General features: G+C 42.9%; 1 protein-coding gene across 3 annotated transcripts in view; it reads right to left on the bottom strand.

Annotated features, from left to right (window-relative positions):
- Positions 1-21943, bottom strand: part of VSTM4 (V-set and transmembrane domain containing 4) — a gene marked incomplete at both ends in the record, with an annotated part of 88956 nt that overhangs the window by 30558 nt on the left and 36455 nt on the right. For all 3 annotated transcript variants that reach the window (XM_079702426.1, XM_079702425.1, XM_079702424.1), the window contains one exon: positions 17460-17493. In XM_079702426.1, the coding sequence (XP_079558552.1) occupies positions 17460-17493 (34 nt within the window). The remainder of the gene's footprint in view (positions 1-17459; positions 17494-21943) is intronic.

Below are 21943 nucleotides of genomic sequence, written 5' to 3' on the forward strand. Positions count from 1 at the left end.
CAGATTGGCTTCATTAACTTAGAAATATGCATTTAAGTTTTCTCCATGTCTTTTCATAGCTTGATAGCTTATTTCTTTTTAATGTTGAATAATATTACATTGTCTGGATGTACCAGGGTTTATTTATTTATTCATCTACTGAAGGACATCTTTTTTGCTCCCAAGTTTTGGAAATTATGACTAAAGCTGCTGTCAACATCCATATGCAGGCTTTTTGGGGACATAAGTTTCAACTCTTCCTTGGTTCTTATACATTGTTTTTTTAAAAAAATAATATTGTATTACAATTTTGCATCCTTCTTTTTACTTAATCTACACTTTCCATATTGTTACATCCTCCCACTATTCCAGTGAGAAGACATGCCACAGTTTACTTAGCCTTCCCGACGTCTAAACATCTGATTTGTTTCCCAGTTTGATATACAAATAACATTGCTATAAATATATTTGTGCATAATGGTTTTCCTTTCTTAGACTTTTGTTTTTGGATTCTTAGACCTGGAAATACTAGCTCACAGAGGAGGATCATTTTAAAGGTTATTCAATACCCACTGTCAAAAAAAAAAAAATACCCACTGTCAAAATGATTTCCGACAAGTTAGTACTACTTTATAGCCTCTTGGTCAATGGATGAGGACATTTATCTTTTCATCCTTTTTAACACCAGATTTATCAGTTTAAAAAATTTCTCACTTAATGAAGAAAAATGTGGTATCTCCTTTTACTTGCATTTTTTGCTTGCTAGGAGGAACATTTCCTGTGTTTGTCTGTGTTTCCTTATTTATGAATGATGTATGGACACCTTCTGCTATTACTTATTAGGATAGTGAGTCATTCTTATAGATTTGTTTGCATCTTTGACATCAATCTGACATGCTTATTGCAAACATTTCCCTACTTTTGAATTTTGGCTTTTTGTTAAATGCATGGTCATTTGTTTTTGCTAAAATCGTTTGATAGTTTCCTTTTGTCTATTGCCTCTGAGTTGGGATTATCCTCCCCAGTTGCACCTCACACCCCGCAAAATCAAATAATATCCCCCCTTCCTCTTCTCTTTTCTTGGCTTGAATTCTTTAGCTCTTTAATATAAAATGAAAATTTTGAGACATCATAAACTTAGGCCATTATGCCCAGGGCTTTCAGTAAGCTGAAAAAAGATCTGCTTTGTCATCACCATTCTCCTTGAAAACAGTAAAACTGCACTAAACTAAATTTATTTCTACTTCATACCTCAATATGAACACTCAGATACAATGAGTCACCACAACGACATACGATAGACAGTTACTCCCTCAGAATCTTACGTCTCCCATTGAGCCAGCAGGGCTGGTAGGAATTTTTGACAAAGTCCGTCTTATGATTCACTTACGAGAAAAGTTATTCTACGTCTTGGGTTGCAACAGGACTGTATTTTGTGTCTGACACAAGGGAGTGGGCATTGCTGGAGCCAGTCAAACCAAGGAAGATAGAAAATAGGCCGGAAACTCCAGCTAAATTAGAGAGCTGTGTGATTGGAGAGAAGTACTATTTGTGGGGAACAGGGCTGTTTTTCTGGCTCCAACAAGGGTGGGGCAGGAGGTGCACATGTGGGACCCTTGTTGTGACATGTACAAAGTTCCGGCCTGGCCGCCTCTCATAGGAGTCTCTGTCCCACAAAGACTGGGCACCTCTGCTCCGTGGCACGTAGTGGCTGGATCTAGCAAAACGGGCACTGGACAGGGGCAGAAAGCCTGCACTAAATCTGCTTCCACTCTGACTAGAGAGGTGATACAGGGCAAGTCACTCACTTCCCTGGGCCGCATCCCCCAACCTGTAAGATGGGAAGATGTACCCTTGCTATCTATCTCACAGGGTTATAGTTAGGGTTAGATAAGAAAGCTCAGCCTAAATTAGATGGGGCATGAAAGGGCTAAACAGCATGGATCCTAATCTTCAGCATGTAGATGCAGTAGGGGGGTAGGGGCATGTCATGGTGTTACCCAGGGAAAACAATTCTGCTACTTGGGTATCTCATGATGCCATGTCTTGGCCCTGAGGGGAAGCACAAACTTCAACTTAAACCTTGATCAGAAAATCTTTCTGCCGAGGGAGCACAGTGCACCCTCCTAGAGCCACAGACGTACCAGTGCTGTACAAGTGCCAAGCAGGACAGAGCAGGCGAGCAGGCCGTAGAGAAAGGCTGAACCCCTGAGCAATGGGTGGCCACTCCAGGACACTAGGTAAAGCAGGCAACCTGGATTTTACCAGGCACTGAACAAATTGTGAGCGATCATATTTTGCAGAAGCCAAAGTTAATAAGAGCTATGTCTGTCTACCCTATGCAAAGCACTGTGAAAAGTGCCTGACATCCATAATCTCTGACCCGCCCAGATGGGAAAATTAAGCCTCGGAGAGGTCCAGGCAGGAGATCTGGGATCTGATCCGGGTGGACCTGCCTCCTTGGCCCTGAAGCAAGGACTCTGAGCCCAGCCCAGACAACAGAGAACAAGAGAACTAGGGCAGGAAGAAAGTCAATCAAGCCAGATCCACAATGGCTGCTCTAGGCTTAAACCAGCTCCCCAAAAAGGTACCGGAAGGCGATATCAGCATTCCACTGCACTTTCAGTCTATAATAAATCCAGGACTGTTACAGCTGCTCAAAGCCCTGCCCTGGTGGGAGGAAGAGGGGCCAGCCTGAGTGCTAGGGTCCTGGAGGCAGGAGCAGTGACTGGTGCCCAAGACCAAGGGCCATCCTGGCCCAAGATTGGGCAGAGAAGGAGGGGAACACATGCCTGTCCCTGGGATTGTCTGAAATAAACAATATCAGCTGCCCAAAGGGAGGTGGGTGTGGGCAGGCCAGCCATGTGGAAATTCTGTGCCTCTACAACTAAGTGTGTCTGGGAGAAGAAAAAAAAAAAAGTATAAACTGAGATGAACCCACCAAGGAACATTTTTAAAATGAAGAACCAGGCACACCTTGCTTTCATAAGTGAATGTAAGCTCAAAGCGCCCTCATACTGAACCACAGCGCCTGTGCATAAGGAGTGCCACCCCTCCATCAAATACCTGCCTCACTGGGATACACCAGAGGAGCAGTTAACTGTTCCCACCAAGGAGCATTCAGACACCCAACCTTCATCCCCCAGATGCCTGGTGTTTCCCTGGATCCAGGACAAGCTTTGTGCCTCCACATATGAACTACGCCCCCTTGGGGTCTGTTCAATCCCGTTTCCAGCTGAATGAGCAGAGTAGCCTCATTCTGGCATAAAGCTGTCCATCACATACTGCAGAGGGTTTCAGTGTGGCCTGAACTGGGATGGCTGGGATGCTAAGTGTGGTCTGTCGGGCAAAAGATCCCGACCCAGAAAGCCCTCCGCAAGCAGGGCTGAGGAAGATGTGCCAACCTGGCCCTGCCAGCATCCTTCTGGGCCTGCCCTCCCTGAACCCTTCCCGCTCCCACACCAGCTTTGAAAGTGTTTCCGTTGATCCATTTTACCTTCCGGAGTGTCCACGTGCTTCCTTTCCTCCATCCTGCACACCTCAGTTCAGACCGTGAGAACTCACCAGGACCCCCAGAGGGCTTCCTCAGTCCCTCTCCGAGCAGCTCCAGGCTGCCTTTCTGAGACTGCCCGCGACACACTCGTCACCCTATAACCTTGTGCCCTGCAATGTCAAGTGTGGAATCTTGCAGGAGGAACGCAGGTCTCAACAACTATGTTAGCATCTCACTGTCATTTACAATGACAGGTCCCCCGCCCAAGGTAGCTGCCGTTGATAAAGGCCAAGGACTAGTGCAAATAGGGCGAGTTTCCTGACATCTCGCTCTAAGCTTTTGAAAGTGCTCCACGGGCTTTCCTTGCCACACAAGGTCAATCGACAGCACATGCCAAGGAGCTGCGTACAAGTTACAGAACTTAACTTTCGAGGCAGACGAATGGTGCCTCCCTTGAGATGACTCTTTCTCATAAATGAGTAATACACGTCAAGCACGTAGAACTGCATCTGGTACATTGTGTCACCTATTACTATCTTACCAGCATTATGATCATCATTATTATGGAACCTGCTCTCTGAGTCCTTGAATAGGGACTGGACGGACATGGCAGGGTTCTCAGAAACCTGTGCCAGAGTGGGAGCACCCAGAAAGGACCTGCAGACCCCGGGGGTCCTGATGCACTACTTTCTGCAGCTTTCATCCTATGTATGACATTTTTGCATGCATTTTGTGAAGAGCACCAGGATAAAAGCTGCTCCTTCATGAGGCAGTTGCCAAGGCACCTCCCTGTCCACAGCCTCCCCATGGCCTTTCACCATAAATGGTTTACATCCCCTCAGAGGTTCTGCTGGGCCTCACCATGAGAGCTCATCCTTTGTGGTCCCTGCCTGTTTCACAGAGTCTGCACAAAGGCTTGGAGGTGGTTTAGTTTGTAAGTTTGAAATCTCTGAACACTAACTGGTAAGGTCAGGAGGTGCTTCCTTAATATTGGGTGGGCCAAAAAGTGCCTTCAGTTTTGTAAGTAAAAATAAAAGACACATTTTTCATTTTCACCAAGAACTTTATTGAAAAACGTATTCACCCTTTTGTTCCACTATCTTCTGCCATTTGTCAGGCAACTTCATAGTTCCATCTTCCCAAAACTTTTTTTTTCTTAACATCCTTATTGGAGTATAATTGCTTTACAGTGTTGTGTTAGTTTCTGCTGTATAACAGAGTGAATCAGCTGTACGTATACAGGTATCCCCATATCCCCTCCCTCTTGTGCGTCCCTCCCACCCTCCCTATCCCACCCCTCTAGGTGGTCACAAAGCACTGAGCTGATCTCCCTGTGCTATGTGGCTGCTTCCCACTAGCTATCTATTTTACATTTGCTAGTATATATTAGTCCATGCCACTCTCTCACTTCATCCCAGCTTACCCTTTCCCCTCCCCGGGTCCTCAAGTCCATTCTCTACATCTGCGTCTTTATTCCTGTCCTGCCCCTAGGTTCATCAGAACCTTTTTTTTTTTTTTAGATTCCATATATATATATGTGTTAGCATACAGTATTTGTTTTTCTCTTTCTGACTTACTTCACTCTGTATGACAGATTCTAGGTCCATCCACCTCACTACAAATAACTCAATTTCATTTATTTTTATGGCTGAGTAATACTCCATTGTATATATGTGCCACATCTTCTTTATCCATTCATCTGTCCATGGACACTTAGGTTGCTTCCATGCCCTGGCTATTGTAAATAGTGCTGCAATGAACATTGTGGTACATGCCTCTTTTTGAATTATGGTTTTCTCAAAACTTTTTATCTTCCTGAGCAAAAAACTGTTCCAGGTGCCTTTTATAGTCTTCCTGGGAATTGAAATTTTTTCCATTATGATAATTTTGTAAAGACCAAAATAAATGGAAATCCGAAGGTGCAATGTCTGGTGAATACAGCAGATGAATCAGAACTTCCCAGTCAAGCTGTAACAGTTTTTGCCTGGTCACCAAAGAAACATGCAGTCTTGCGTTATCCTGATGGAAGATTATGCGTTTTCTGTTGACTAATTCTGGTTGCTTTTCGTCGAGTGCTGCTCTCAGTTGGTCTAACTGGGAGCAGTACTTCTTGTGATTAATCATTTGGTTTTCCGGAAGGAGCTCGTAATAGAGGACTCCCTTCCAATCCCACCATATACACAACATCACCTTCTTTGGATGAAGACCGGCCTTTGGTGTGGTTGGTGGTGGTTCATTTCCCTTGCCCCATGATCTCATTGGTTCCACACTGTACAGCATCCACTTTTCATTGCCTGTTACAATTTGTTTTAAAAACAGAACGTTTTCATTATGTTTCAGTGGAGAATCAAATGCGGAAATATGGTCAAGAAGGTTTTTTTCCCTTAACTTAGGTGGAACCCAAACATCAAAGCGATTCACATAACCAAGCTGGTGTAAATGATTTTCAACCCTTGATTTGGATATTTTGAGTACGTTGGCTGTCTCCCATGTGGTATAATGTTGATTCTTCTTAATTATTGTTTCGATTTGATTGCTATCAACTTCAGCTGGTCTACCTGACCGTGGAGCATCGTCCAGTGAGAAATCTCCAGCACGAAACTTCACAAACCACTTTTGACATGTTCGATCAGTCACAGCACCTTCTCCATACACTGCACAAATCTTTTTGTGCATTTCGGTTGCATTTTTACCTTCCTTGAAATAATAAAGCATAATATGCCGAAAATGTTGCTTTTTTCCTTCCAACTTCAATATTAAAAAGGCTACACAAAAATCCACCAATTTTGATATCTTTTTTTAAATGCATGCTGATATGACAGCTGTCACATACGATCTAACAAAATTGTTTCGAATGAAGTTAAAGACAACTAAGTGCTACTAGAGCCATCTTACGGAAAAAACTGAAGGAACCTTTTGGGCCACCCAAAATTTAGCAGTTCTGTGTAGTGTTGGTCTTGGGTCATAAGAATAAAAGCAAGGAGAGGTCGCTGGGGTTACCTGCCCAGCATCCACTCCCTGCCGCCTAGGGCTAAAGACACATGTTTGGGTGGCACTGACCCCCACCCCCTGCTTGGCAAAGTTTTATCCTCTGGCCTTAGTGCTTGGTTCAGGTTGGTCCCATAACAGTGAGTTCAGTTGTGTTTGCTCATTAGGAAGCAAGATGACGCCTTCATGAGGCCAGGGGTGAAAGCACGTGCTGCCACCGTTCCCTTCCCAAGGGGAGCTGGCCTGGCCTGAGGACACATCAAAGCCTGGAGGCAGCACTGCCCAGAGAAGGGCTGGGAGCAGAAGCCACTGCCCTAAGGACCCTGTGCCCCCGGAGCAAAGCCCACCCACTGCAGCATCCCCGGTCAGGTGAGCCAGCCAAGTCCCTTCCTGGGTAAGACCATCTGAGCTGGCTTTTCTGTTACCTCGAATCAAAAGGTCCGTAAATAGTACAGAGGGCTAGCTCTTCATCTAAGAGTTGGCAGTTTTATTCATGTTCTTAATCTGGGGAGATTAATTTGTACCTTGCAGGGTTTTTATGAGGATTAGAAGTAAATCCCATAAAGTGTTCAGCTGCAGAGGTACACGGGCACTCCGTGAGTAATTATGAGGAATTAGTCCACAGCCGGTATTATCTCACTGAATCCTCACAATGACCCTGAGCCATAGGGACAAAGGCAGGTTTGTGCCCATTTTGTGGAGGGTGAAATATTCCCAGAGAAGCTGAGTGACTGGTCCAACATCACCAAGCTGCTGAGTGGCACAGCTCAAACTGACACTAAAACCAGGTGGATGTTTGTCACGTTATTCCAGGAATAACAACCAGGTCCCATCGCACAGGCCTGTCCTCCTCATGCCTGCCTCTGCCTAGGGCTCTGGAAGGAGGGAGCTGAGCCTGAGCCCTGGGGTGGGGTGAGGACAAGACTGCACAGAAATGATGTCAGGGATGCAGGAGGAAGGTCAGGAGACACACACCCAAGTCTGCCATCCCTGCCTTCACCCCCTTGCTGCTCAGCTGAATGTGGACAGAGGCTCAGACACCCACAAATTGATGCCTATGACCAGAGGGATGCACTTTTCAAAGTCAAGGGATGCAGGGAAGCTGCAGCCATCCCCAGCATCGATAGCTTCTCCTTCCATTGCCCTAACATTTCTGCAGCATCTACTTCTTGTTCATTTGTGTGAATGCCAACACCAAAGCTCTCACAGTCAGATCCAAGCTTCCCAGCACACCTATGCTAATGTGTGAGCCCTGGAGCCAGGTGGTCTGGGCTGGCAGCCCTCACTGTTCTTCCTCTCACTGGCCAGGAGACCTCACCAACATCGACACTTTTTGTATTGGTTTCTCATTTGTAGCATGGAGATAATCACAGCACCCACTCATGGGGTTGTTGTGAGGCGGGAAGAAGATGGTGTGTGTCCCATGCTTAGCACTGTGCCAGGGCACGGCATTTAATAACAGTGTGGCTCCGTTATTGTTATTACTATGATGACTACCATCCCCTGGCGTCTGGCCCTGCCACCAACTCCAGCCTCACCTCCCTGCTGCTCTGCCCTGAATCTCCAGGGTTCCTCACCTCCATGGACTAAATCCCTTCATCCACTGTGCTTTTCTCTCCCCAGTTCTATGTGCTGCCCTCCCCCAACCCTCTTCTCCTGTAATGCGCTAACTCACCCTTCAAGACTTGGCCCAGATTTCACCCCCAGGAAGCCTTCCCTATCACCCAAAGACCCCTGGGACAGAGTTAGGAGCACCTCCTCTGGGTGTCCGTGACAGCTCCGTGGGCATCCCACGGGTGCTGCCACGGTCTTGTTTCTCTGGGTCTCCCACTAGAGGCAGACCTCAGGGCATGGGCTGTGTGTTATTTCATCCTTGTTCTATGGGCCTTACAAGCTTACAGAAGAATCAATCGTAAGTATTGACTGAATAATAACAGAACCATTTGCATAGAACTCACCATTTACCTGTTGGAAGCACTTTATACAGACTAACTCATGAAATCCTCCCAACACACTATATGCTAGGACAATTATTGTATCAGAGAGGTTTTATCAGAGAGGTTGAAAAATTAGCTAAACGCACACAGCAATCAGTGGCAGAGCCCAGATGTGAACTGAGGCAGCCTGGCCACAGAATCTTTAACCATCACAGCAGATTGCCTTTCACAGAAGGAATAAATGTTTTATAACACTGCTACTATTCAATATTATACAAATGAAGCAACTAGTTACATATCTTAGTTTTGAGCATATATCTTCATATTCTCTTTGAAATCACATCTCTGCCTTCACTCTAAATCCTGAACAAATCACTTATTAAATCCCATACTTCGACTGTGGGAGTATGTTTAAAAATCTCTGATGGTTCAGAAAAGACTGAAAAATGCTTTAAACTAAGCTCACAAAGTACAGAAAAACTGTGCCTGTAATCTATCCAACATGTGAATAGTCTATGGCCCTGACTCTTTATCCTTGAGAAAGTGTATGCACCAGAAAACATGAAGAAAGCTTACACAACTTCAGCTGTAACTGCATCAGCACAGGTGACACAATGTCCATTTTAATTTCTCCCATCTGCAAAAATTTATTATCTCAAACCTATAAGAAGAGGTCAAGCAAAAGGTCAGGAAACGTACTGGCTGGGAATCGCCTTTTAGGTGCCCCCGTCCACCCTCTTGACAATTTTCTTGAACTTGAAGAAAGGCACCTGAGTGCACTGAGGAGGTCTCATGGTATGAAAACACGTTATAACTCTATGAAATTGGTGGCCTTTCAATTAAAATCTGATTTTCCGGGACTCTGGGGTACAGTTTTATACCTACCAGTTGAGCTGCTCTCAGGGCTGCTTTCCCCAGGGAGGGCATGCTTAAAATCTTGCAGAATCCTGAGCAGCTCACTAAGGCCTGGGTCTCTGCTCCGGGAGAGAGCACTCTGCCATCAGAAAGGAACTGTCCCCAGCCCCACAGGTCAAGGCCGCCCCTCCCAGGATATGGCAACTTCCAACTTCAAGGGTGACACACATTCGAGATGAGACTTGTTTTCCTTCTGTTTGAGCTTCTCTCAATAAGTCATGGAAGTCCCTAGAGTCCCCAGGTTCTGCCCCAGTCACTTGGCAAGGTCCCTGTCTCAGTGACCACAGCCTCAGTGCCAGCATGTGGCCTCTTCCTGAGAGTCCCTCCCCTGCCTGAGGGTTTCTGTTCCTGGCATCTTGCCCTGGTCCTGTGCTCTCTGCCCATTCTCCCTTAGGAGGAAGTGGTCAGAGGACAGAGAAGGACATTTGTTCCGATCACAGCTTGAGACTCCAGGGCCCGGCTGCCCACTGCCATAGCACAGATGAAGGAACCGGGATCTGGGAGCCCTCTGGCACAACAGGGACGGAACAAAAAAATGCCTGGGCTGCAGAGGCAGAGAACAATTCGGGTCAAGGCCAGTTAAAATGGCAAGGATTGACCAGTTCACAAGTGAGGCCCTGTCGCAGGGAATGGGCTGCACTAGGTCAAATCAGCATGAGGTTCTAATAGAAATATGAATGCAAGTCAGAAGGGCACCCGCTACCAGGTTCATGGGGGCAGGCCTGGCCCCTGCAGGGTCCTGGGGTGCAGTGGACTAGAAGAGGCAGGCTTTTCCAGAGGCAGATCTGTGGGCTGGCCCGACAGGAGATATGCCAACAGGGAGCGCTCAACTCAGGCACCCAACCAGTTTCACTGACAGCACCAGCGGGTAGAGGGGGCAGCATTTAAGCGGGACTCTGTGGTCATCTCTGACCTCTGGCAGGCATCACAGGGCTGGGGGAGACCAAACTCTAATGCCCACCAGGCTGGGGTGACATCTCCGCTGTACTTCCAGCCTCAGCACCAGCTCTGAATAGGTGCAGCTGAAGGGGAAGGCCAGGGAATGGAAGGAAGTGGAGCCCAAATTCCCGCACTGCTTGCTAAGAATGTAAGGCCAGGTGCTAGATCACAGCATGCAAATCCTGAGAAACACTGGCAGGCTGGTCCCTCCACAGCCTCTGATCACCTGAGCCATAACCTTCCCCCACGCCTGAAATGCAGGTCCTTTTCGGGTCATATGCTTTAAAAAAGAAACAAATAGCTTTACTGAAGCATAATTTAATCCCCATAAAATTCACTGATCATAAGTGTACAATTCAATAATTTTAGTAGATTTATAAAGTTATGCAATCATCACCGCAATACAGTTTTAGAACATCTCTATCACCCCCCAAAACTATAAATAAATAGTTATTTATAGTTAATCCCTATTCCCACCCTCAGCCCTAAGCAACTACTAATCTACTTTCTGACTCTATAAATCTCCCTTTTCAGGACATTTCAAATAAGTGGAATCATACAATACGTAATTTTTTGCATCTGGCTTAGCTGACTTAGTACAACGTTTTTTGAGGTTCACCGCTGTGGTAGCATAGATCAGCAGTTTCTTACTTTTTATTATCAAATCATATTTCAGTGAATGAATTACTAAATTTTGTTTATCCATTCACCAGTTGATGGATATATTTAGATTGTTTCCAGCTTCTGGTGATTATGAATAAAGCAGCTATGAAAAGCTGCATGCATGGATTTGTGTGGACATACGTTTTCATTCTCCTGGGTAGATTCCTACCAGTGAAATTGCTGGGTCATATGGTTAAGTTTATGTTTAATGTTTTAAGAAATCACCAAACCGTTTCTCCAAAATGGCTACACCATTTTACATTCCCACCAGCAATGTACAGGGTTCCAGTTTCACCACAACATGGCCAACACTTGACATTTTCTATCTTTTTTATGATAGCCATTGTAGTGGGTGTTTAGTGGCACCACGTTTTGGTTTTATTCACACTTCTCTAATGACTAATCATATTGAACATATTTTCATGAACTTGCGAGCCATTTATGTATCTTCTTTAGGGAAATATCTATTCAAGTCTTTTTTGTTCATTTTTTTAAATTGAGGTATAGTTGCTGTACAATATTATGCAAGTTTCAGGTGTACAACATAGTGATTCACAATTTTTTTTTTTTTTTTTTTTTTGCAGTACGCGGGCCGCTCACTGTAGTGGCCTCTCCCGTTGCGGAGCACAGGCTCCAGACGTGCAGGCTTAGCAGACATGGCTCACGGGCCTAGCCGTTCCGTGGCATGTGGGATCTTCCCGGACCGGGGCACGAACCCATGTCCCCTGCATCGGCAGGCGGACTCTCAACCACTGCGCCACCAGGGAAGCCCGATTCACAATTTTTTAAGGTTATACTCCATTTATAGTTATTATAAAATACTGGCTATATTCCCTGTGTTGCACCATATATCCTTGTACCTTATTTATTTTATACATAGCAATTTGTACCTCTTAATCCCCTTCCCTCTCCGCACTGGTAACTACCAGTTTGTTCTCTATATCTGTGAGTCTGTTCCTTTTTTATTATATTTACTGGTTTTTTAGATTCCACGTATAAGTGATATCACACAGTATTTGTCTTTCTGTCTGGCTTGTTTCACTTAGCATAATACCCTCCAAGTCCATCCATGTTGCTGCAAATGGCAAAATTTTCATTCTTTTTTATGGCTGAGTAGTATTCCATTGTATATATATACCACATCTTCTTTATCCACTCATCTGTTGATGGACACTTAGGTTGCTTCCATATCTTGGCAATCATAAATAGTGCTCTTATGAACATAGGAGTGCATGTATCTTTTCAAATTAGTGTTTTTGGTTTTTTTTTCAAATATATACCCAGGAGTGGAATTACTGGGTCATGTGGTAGTTCTATTTTTAGGTTTTTGAGAAACCTCCACACTGTTTTCCACAGTGGCTATACCAACTTACCTCCCCACCAACAGTGTATGAGGGTTCCCTTCTCTCTACATCCTTGCCAACATTTGTTATTTGTGTTATTTTTGATTCTAGCCATTCTGACAGGTATGAGATGATATCTCATTGTGGTTTAATTTGCATTTCTCTGATGATTAATGATGCTGAGCATATTTTCATGTGCCTGTTGGCCACCTGTATGTCTTCTTTATCCATTTTTAATTGTGTTATTTATCATGTTATTATTGAGTTGTAAGTGTTCTTTATATATTTTGTCCTAGCATCATTTGTTGAAAAGACTACGCTTTCTCAACTTTTTGGAAAGACTTTGTGAGGGGTTGGTATTCTTATTTTCCTTTACTACTTGGTATGCTTCACCAGTAAATCAAGGTGGGCTTAGGCTTTTCATGGCTGGAAAGTTTTTAGTTAACAATTTAACTTCTGGACTTATTATAGGTTTATTCAGACTATAGCTTTCTTTTTAAATCAGTTTTGGAAATTGGTGTTTTTCTAGGAATTTTTCCATTTCATTTATGTTGTCTAATTTGTTAGAATAAACCTGGATTATCAGGGTTATAACCTTTTAATTTTTGTAGGGTTTGTAGTGATTCCTTTTTCCTTTCCTAATTTTGGTAATTGGTTATTTTCTCTCTCTCTTTTTTATTTTCATGGACAGTCTAACTTTTAAGGTTTGTCAAGTCCATTGATCTTTTCAAAGAACCAACTTTTGATTTCATTGATTTTTTTTTTTTTTTTTTTTTTTTTTTGTGGTATGCGGGCCTCTCACTGTTGTGGCCTCTCCCGTTGCGGAGTCCAGGCTCTGGAAGTGCAGGCTCAGTGGTCATGGCTCATGGGCCCAGCAGCTCCGCGGCATGTGGGATCTTCCTGGTCCGGGGCACGAATCCTTGTCCCCTGCATCGGCAGGTGGACTCTCAACCACTGCGCCACCAGGGAAGCCCTCATTGATACTTCTTTATGTGTGTGTGTGTGTGTGTGTGTGTGTGTGTGTAAGTGTTTTCCATGCCATTGATTTCTGTTCTAATCTCTTTTATAACCTTTCTTCTGCTTACTTTGGATTTCACTTACACTTCTTTTTTCTACTCTCTTATGGTGAAAGCTTGTATTGATTTTAGACCCTTCTTCTTGTCTGATATTGGCATTTAAAGGCCATAAATTTTTCTCTAAGCACTACTTTAGCTGCATCCTATAGGTTTTGATATGCTGTGTTTTCATTTTTATTTAATTCAAAATATTTTCTAATTTTTCTTTTGATTTCTTCTTTGACCCGCATATTATTTTAAAGTATGTTGTTTGAAATTCAAAACATTTAGGAATTTCCCAGATTTCTTTCTGTCACTAATTTCTATTTAATTCTGTTGTGGTCAGAGAACAGACTTCATATGATTTCTTACATAAATAAAATACTAATTTTATAAAGATTTGCTTTATGGCCTAGCATATGGCCTATCCTGGAGAATGTGCCAAATAAACCTGAAAAGAATACATTATGCAGTCACTGGGTAAAGCATTCTTATTTGTCAGGTAAAACTGCTTCATCTTCTGTGTCCTGGTTGATTTTCTCTCTCAGTATTCTATCAATTATTGAGAGTGGAACATAGAAAGTTCCAGCTATTACTCTAGAATAATTGAAAAATTTCATCTTTTAATTTTCTGTTTTTGCTTCATGTATGTTGAGGCTCTGTTGTTTGGTCCATGCAATGTGTTAAATTATCCTGATATGTTGATCTTTTATAGTTAAAAAACTTCTTTCTTTGTCTCTAGTAATATTTCTTGTCTTAAAGTATGTCTTATTAACTTAGCTACCACCTCTCTTATTGTTCCTACTTGCATGGTTTATCTTTTTCTATCCTTTGCGTGCCCTCCACTCTCCTCTGCACATGCATGTTGTCTCAGCCAGAGAAATGCTTGACCCAACTGTGACCCAAACCTCAGGCTAGCAGAACCACTGGGCCTCCCTGCTCAATACTGCTAAGACTGCCACTTCCACTGCCAACACTGCTGAACGTGGGCTTTGCACACTGCTCCAAGTCAAGTGAGCCCCCTTCTACCACAATAGAGAGGCTGATGGTCCTCCCAGCACTTCCTGCCTTAAAAGAATCTCCTCATCAGCCAAGCTGGGAGGGGAGAATATCAGGGCAGCCCAAGGCCAAAACTCCACAGGGTATCACTGTTCCTCTCAGCAGTTCAGCAGTTTTTCAAGTAGAAAAGCCTCTCAGGTTAATATATACCTCTGGTCTTTCCAAAGTGCTAAAATGGTTACTTCTGTCAATTTTGTTAAGATTTATAGTTGCTTTCTTGGGGAGAGGACTTGCTAATCCCCTCACTCAGCCATACTCAGACATCTCTCCTGGGGACATATACACATACATTTGCACTCACGAAGGCAGGGATTTCTGTCTCTTTACTTCACTGCTGCCTCCCAAGCTCCTAGAACAGTGCCTGGTAGACAGTAAGCTCTCAATAAAATAACTTTGCATTTTGATATGAGTAACAGGATTTCTGAGGATCCCAAACTCAATAGCAGGAACACAAAGCAGTCAAGTATAGGGATTGTTGGGACTGTAAACAGGATCCCCCAGAGATATCAAATACAATTTTTAATTGAAACTTTAACAGAGGTAATTGTACATTCACATACAGTCATAAGAAATAAAGCAGAGAGATCCTATGTACACGTTACCCATTTTTTCCCAAAGGTTTCCTAAGAAACAGCTTTTTGTTTCATTGATTTTCTCTATCACATTGCTGTTTTCAATTTCATCAGTTCCTGCTTTGATCTTTATTATCTCCTTCCTTCTGTTTGCTTCAGGTTTATTTTGCTCTTTTCCTAATTTCCTGAGGTGAGACCTCAGAATGTTGATTGGAGGGCTTTCCTTTCTTCTAATGTAAGCGTTTAATACTATAATTTTCACTGTTAGCACAGCTTTAGCTGCATACCACATATTCTGTTATGTTTATTCTCATTTTTGGTCAATCCTATGTATTTTTTATTTCCTTCTAGACTCCCTCTTTGACCCATGGATTTTTTTTTTAAGTGTGCTGTTTAATTTCCACATGGTTAGAGATTTTCTTGCTGTTGTTTTATTTCTGCTTTATGGTTTGATTCCACTGTAGTCAGAGAACACATTTTATACGATTTTAATTATTTTAAATTTGTTGGGATTTGTTTTATAACCCAGGATTTGGTCTAAGACAAACCATATCTTATGGTGAATGTTGCATGGGGGATGGAAAAAAAAAGTGTTCTGCTGTTGGTGGTTGGAGCGTTTGATACATATCAATTTGGTCCTCTTGGGTGACTGTGTTGTTTAGATCTTCAAAATCCTTGCTAATCCTCTATCTAGTTGGTCTATCTACTGTTGAGAGGGGATGTTGAAGTTGCCAATTATCATTGTGGACTTATCTATTTCTTCTTTCAATTTTTGCTTTAGGCATTTTGTGGTTCTGCTATTTGATATGTACACATTTAGGATCTTTGTCTTCCTGGTGGATTGACCCTTTATCATTATTTAATGTCCCTCTTTATCTCTAGTAAGTTTCTTTGCTCTGAAGTCTATTTTATCATGTGTTAGTATGCCCACTCTTGAATTTTTTGGTAATGTTTGCATGGTATATCTTTTTCCATCCTTCTATTTCAATCTTCCTGTGTCACTGTGTTTGAAATGAGTTCCTTGTAAAGAGCATATATTTAGGTCATTTTTTTTTAAATCCACTCTGTCAGCTTCTGTCATCTGATGTATTTAAACCACCTACATTTAAGATAAATAGTATGTCAGCAATTAAGTCTGCCATTTTATTATTTGCTTTCTGTCTGTTTTCTGCGGTTCTCATCCCTCTGTTTCTTTATGTTACTTGAACATATTTTAGGATTCTATCTTTATTATTCTATATTGTTTTTGAATGTATTTTTCATTATTCTTTAATAATTGCTTTGAGCATTGCAATACACACATGTGACACCACAGCCCACTGGTAAAAATGTTCTATCACTTGAAGTAAAGTGTGGAAATCTCATTTCTATTTAGGTCACTTACCCTCCTCATTTTTACATATCATAATGCTCTTCTTGAGTATCAGATGGTTTTATAATTTTTGTTTCAATCATCAAATATTATTTTTTAAATTCATGAAGAAAAGAATAGTCTACTTATGCACCCAGATTTCTGCTCTTTCAATTCTTCCTTCTTCCTTCCTAATGCATCAAGATATTTCCTTTTATTTCAAGAATTTCTTTTAGCCATTCTTTTAAAGTAGGCCTGATAGTGAAACTAAAAATTCTTTTCGTTTCCCTTCATCTGAGAATGTCTTTATAGCCCCTTCATTCCTAAAGGATAGTTTTGCTGAATATAGAATTTGTGGGTGACAGTTCTTTTCTTGCAGTATTTGAAAAATGGGCTGCTTCTTTCTGCTCTCCACGGATTCAGATGAAAAATGCACTGTCATTCAAATTTGCGTTTCCCTGTAGGTAATGCATTGTTTCTCTCTGGTTGCTTTTAACATATTTCTCTTTGCCTTTGTCTTTCATCATTTTCTTCTTACTACCTTTCAGAGTCCTCCTTTGTCGGTCTCTTATATTATTTCCAGAATTGATAGTTGTGCTTATTAGCAGGGAAGAGCAGAGAGAAATTGATCTAATCCATCCTGTCTGGACCAGAAGTCCCAAATTTTTAAATACTATGAGTTTGCAATATCTACCATAACTCCATAACTATTGTTACCTGTGAGGTGTGTCCCATCAGCTAAAAGGCTAGCATTTTAGCACATGTATCACTAATGGACGCATTCTGTAGAGTAGGACATAGGACAAGCAGGCGTTGGTGGAAGGGGATCAGGAGTGTTTGTGGCCAGAAGGCATCAAAGTGGTTCAGTCCACCTGCCAGCTCCTTCCTAAACAGGGGAACAGTCATTCAAGAGCAGGTGTCAAGCCTCCTCCAGCATTTATGTTGGGGCAGCATGAGCCACATGTTTGCTGGCCCCTCTCAGGGCAACAGTCAGAACGTGAAATCTGGAAACATGCAAGTGCATGCAGAACACACATTTTAGGCCAATTTTTGAACTACTATGCAGATGTTAAGGTAAAGATATGAATTTAACCATTTCTTGGTAATAGCAAAAGAAAGTAAAATAGCAGAGTTTTACTTGAAAACAAGAAGAAAATATTCCTACCTGTTCTGAGGGCATTTCACCAAATAGTGTCTCACTGTGAAAGGAAAAAGAAATAGAAGATGGTAAATAAATGCTACTTTAGATATATAATCTCCAGGAATTCCTAGGAAATGTAGGTGGCCAGGTATTGCCCAAACGTTGGCACAAACCACCTCTCAGGGCTATTATACTTCTCTTTGGATGAGTACAGCAGAGCCATGGCAAAGACACTACAGTGAATTGATATTGTTCCATACCTGGATCAAGCCAGGCATGAAGCCATACACCTCAGGCTTCCTGGTTACATAACCCCCAAAATTCTTTTTTTTTTTTTTGCCAAGCCAGGTTGAAATGGTTCTAACCTAGAGTTATAGAGTCACCCAACTTCTGAGCTCTGCCTTAGTCATGAGAAAGCCTTCTTGGGGCAACTTTTCTCCACTTAGGTGCTCCTCTCTATAAAATGGGTTTTAATTCTCTGATCAAAGCTCTTCTAGGACTAAGAGAAGGTCCTGGGGGAAAAAAATAGCCTTTTTTTTAATTTTTATTTTTTGCAATGACATCCTCCATAGTAGGTCTCCTTCAGAAAAACCGTGTTCTAGCTACAGAGGAAAAATAAGAATACCTAGGCAGTTATCCTAACAAGTGTCCAATCTAAGCTCATCGTTGAGTTCACTTCAAACAGAAGTAAAGCTGAAACAGCCACAGGGCCCTGGAGTTGTGTAGTAGAGTGTTACATCAATGGCCCCAATGAATCACACATTAATATATCTATCCACATCCTTGTGTAACTCCCTCCCACACTGACTCTGAGCTTGGCCACATGATGTGCTTTGGCCAATGAAATATTAGCCAATCAGTCACAAGCAGAAGCATAAAAGGCCCTGTGCTCTGAGGTTTGTGAGCTGTCTCTCTCTCTCTCTCTCTCTCTCTCTCTCTCTCTCTCTCTCTCTCTCTCATTGCAGGGAACTGTTCTGCTATCACATGAAGAAGCCTGGCTAGCCTACTGGAAGATGAGACCACATGAAACAGACACGAGTCATCCCAGATGAGGCACCGAAGGAGCCAGGCCCCAGCTGACCCACTAGCAGGCTGCAGCTGCATGAGTGATCCAGCTGAGGCCAGAAGAACTGCTCAACTGAGCCCAGGTCAACTTGCTGACCTGCAGAATTGTGAGCAAATAAAACAGTTGTTGTTTCAAGCTCCTACACTTGAAGTGATCTGTGATGCAAGTGACCAATGCAGGCTCCAAACCAGAATGACAGAATCAGCTTTAGAGGGGCTTTTTTGGTTTGTCTTGTCCAACCCCCTAATAGTATCTGAACTCTTTCTGCATTCCATTTACTTAATACCTACTATATGCTGGATAATTTATAGATGCAATAATAATAAAACCATAGTTCATACTTCCTGAACACTTCATATGTTCCTGGCACTATTCTAAGCTTATTATATAGATCAGTGGTCTTTAGTCTGGGGTTTGCATTCCCCTGGGCACTCTTAGGAAGAACAGTTTTAAGGACATCTGTTTCTGGATCCTCACCTCCCATGGTATTCTTTCCTTAGAATTCATTCCCCTGGAACTTGCCTGAGGTCTGGCTGTATTCCTTTCCCTCCCTCCCTGTTATATCGCCCTTTCTACTTCATAAAATCAAGGCATACCTCTTACCCATCCTGACTTGTACTACAGAGACCTGTCCTGGGGGTAAAAGCCAGTGGGCACATCAAAGACCCCAATGAATCAATAAATGATTTAATATATTGGTGTCAGTGTTGAGAAAGCAATGACTGGGCAAATACACTTTTCACTAGAGGAAAGCTTTCCAATATTTTGCTTTCAACAAGGATTGAAATATGACCTAATCCAGTCGTCAGCTGGTAGAGTATTAAAATCATTTTCAATGATAGATCATTGTGACTTTTGACATAAAACTCAGAAGCAGTTTAAAGTACTGAGTGGTATAAGGAAACTTCATCCATTCCTGCCTCTTTTTATATTGAAAGAGGTATTTCAGAGCTAACATCTCTTAAAAATATAGGAATAGAAATGATGCTGAATTCTATTGCAAATTCATATAAGAATATAGGAAGTAAAAATAAAAATCTATTTCAATAAATATACATTTCCAATAAAATTTTACTTCTTATGATTATTTATCTAAACTTGTATTTATGTGGTTTTTATTAATTTTATATACATTTCTAAATCTTTACTAATTGTGCAGTATTTACTGATAACTCAATCCAGGAAAAAAATTTAGCACCTAGAGACTTGTGGAATAAGGAAATTTTTTAAATCTTAATTTAAATTTTTATACACATACTATTTTACAGAGAAATATAATCAGTGATCAACAAAGAACTTTCAAAACAAAAATGTATGAAAATAGGATAAAATTTTGTGGGGGAAGTGGATTGAAGATAAAAATTCAAAGAGAAGAAGGGACAATATAAAATTTCTAACAGCTAAAGTTTGTTTATGGAGTCTTTTTAAATCAACAGATGTAGTTAAATTCATGATACTTAGATGTAAAGGAAAGATTTAACCATTTCTTTTCTTTTCTTTTTTTTTTTTTTTTTTGCGGTACGCGGGCCTCTGACTGTTGTGGCCTCTCCCGTTGCGGAGCACAGGCTCCTGACATGCAGGGTCAGCAGCCACGGCTCACGGGCCCAGCCGCTCCACGGCATGTGGGATCCTCCTGGACCGGGGCACGAACCTGCATCCCCTGCATCGGCAGGCAGACTCTCAACCACTGCTCCACCAGGGAAGCCCCAACCATTTCTTTTTAAGATGTCAATATTTGCCTTGGAAATTGCATCCTTTACAACAATTTATATTTATGATGAAAAAGTTTAGATGTCAAAAATAAAAAAACGTTCAATGATGCATAATCTTTTAAATGATTTTAGGGGCTATGCAAACAAAAATGTTTGAAGACCACAACTTTGTACTCTAATTCAATCTTCACAATAACTTTGTCATCATGCCTATTTTACAGTGGAGGACACTGAGGCACAGAGAGGTTAAGGGCCTTGCCCAAGGTCACACAGCTAATATTATGGGCTGAGCTGTACCCCCTCCCAAATTCATATGTTGAAGCCCTAAAGGCCAATACCTCAAAATATGACTGCATTTGGAGATAGGGCCTTTAAAGGAGTGAGTAAGTTAAAACGAGGTCATTAGGGTGGGCTGGTGTCCTTATAAGAAGAGATTAGGGATACCGACATGCACAGAGGGAAAACCATGTGAAGACACAGGGAGACAACGGCCACCTATAAGCTTTGCTATGGCAGCCCGAGCAAACTAACACACCTGCGAAGGGACAAAACTGGGCAGCCTGACTCCAGAGCCCTCTTGTAACTACTCCACACCATTCTCAGAGGAACTGGGCAGCTGGTATTAGGGCTCCTACAGATGAAAAAAGTAGTGTCCAGGATAAACGGCTGGTCCCCTGTCCCAGGGCTGGAGCAGGGCAGAGCCGGGACTGGGCCCTAGAGAACCCCGTGCTCTGACCTGTGTTTGGGAAAGTCCGGTCCAGGGGCAGGAAGGCGGGCAGCCTGCAGATCAGGAAGCCAGGGAGCTGGAGAGCAGCTGGGGGGCTCCTAAGTAATTGGCCATGGGGGTGGGGGGCTAACTCAGAAGGGCCAGGAGCCTGGCGAGGAGAGTCAGTGCCAGGCACGGGCCGTGCACCTCATCCAGCACTTGCCAAATGAAGCTTATGAAGTCTCAGCCCAGTGAATGCAGGGCTGATGTCCCTTTAATGAAGAGGGACAGCCCAGCGGCCAGAAGTGATCCTGGACACCAAGGGGAAGAATTATGGGCATCTGAGAAATAGACCTTGCCTGGAATCTCCCTTAAATATGCATAGCATAATCACTGCTGATTACATAACTGTGTCACCTGTCTTAGCTAGGGGTTCACAGAAGCAGAGCCTGTAAGACAGGGATTCAAGTGCAGAGTCTATGTGGGAGGTGATCCTAAGAAACCCACTGGAGAGTGGGGAAATGAGACCAGGAAGAGAAGAAAAGCAATGAAGGGTGATTCTAGAGCCAGTCTCCACCACAGGCCACAGCCTGGCACCCAGGGCACTTGACCCAAAGGCTCCCGGCTCCACGCAAGGCAACCAACCTGCAGAGAAATGAAAACTCGGGACACGGTGTTTTTTAAGTGGTGACTTGTGATCTTCAGGACTTTGAGGACTCTAGAAGAAAGGGCTGTTTTTCTCACCTCTTCTGATAGGAAGACATCAGAAGCACGAGGTCCTGAGCCACCCTTCCTCTGCCTCGTAGCCTGGGGCCACACTGCACCCAGACGCCACCGCGTGGCCAAACCTCCCAGATGACATGTCCAGGCTGGAGGCCATCACTGTCACATGGGACTGTCCCTGTCACCACTACCTACCCCACTATGGTTAATTTGGGGTGGAGGCAGCCATGCCTCCCATCCTATCACGCTCTGTAACAGTGTTAGGGCCTCTGAGGTATGGCTGACCTTCCCCCTCATTGCC

Source organism: Hyperoodon ampullatus, assembly GCF_949752795.1.
Source record: "Hyperoodon ampullatus genome assembly, chromosome: 1".
Taxonomy (NCBI): domain Eukaryota; kingdom Metazoa; phylum Chordata; class Mammalia; order Artiodactyla; family Ziphiidae; genus Hyperoodon; species Hyperoodon ampullatus.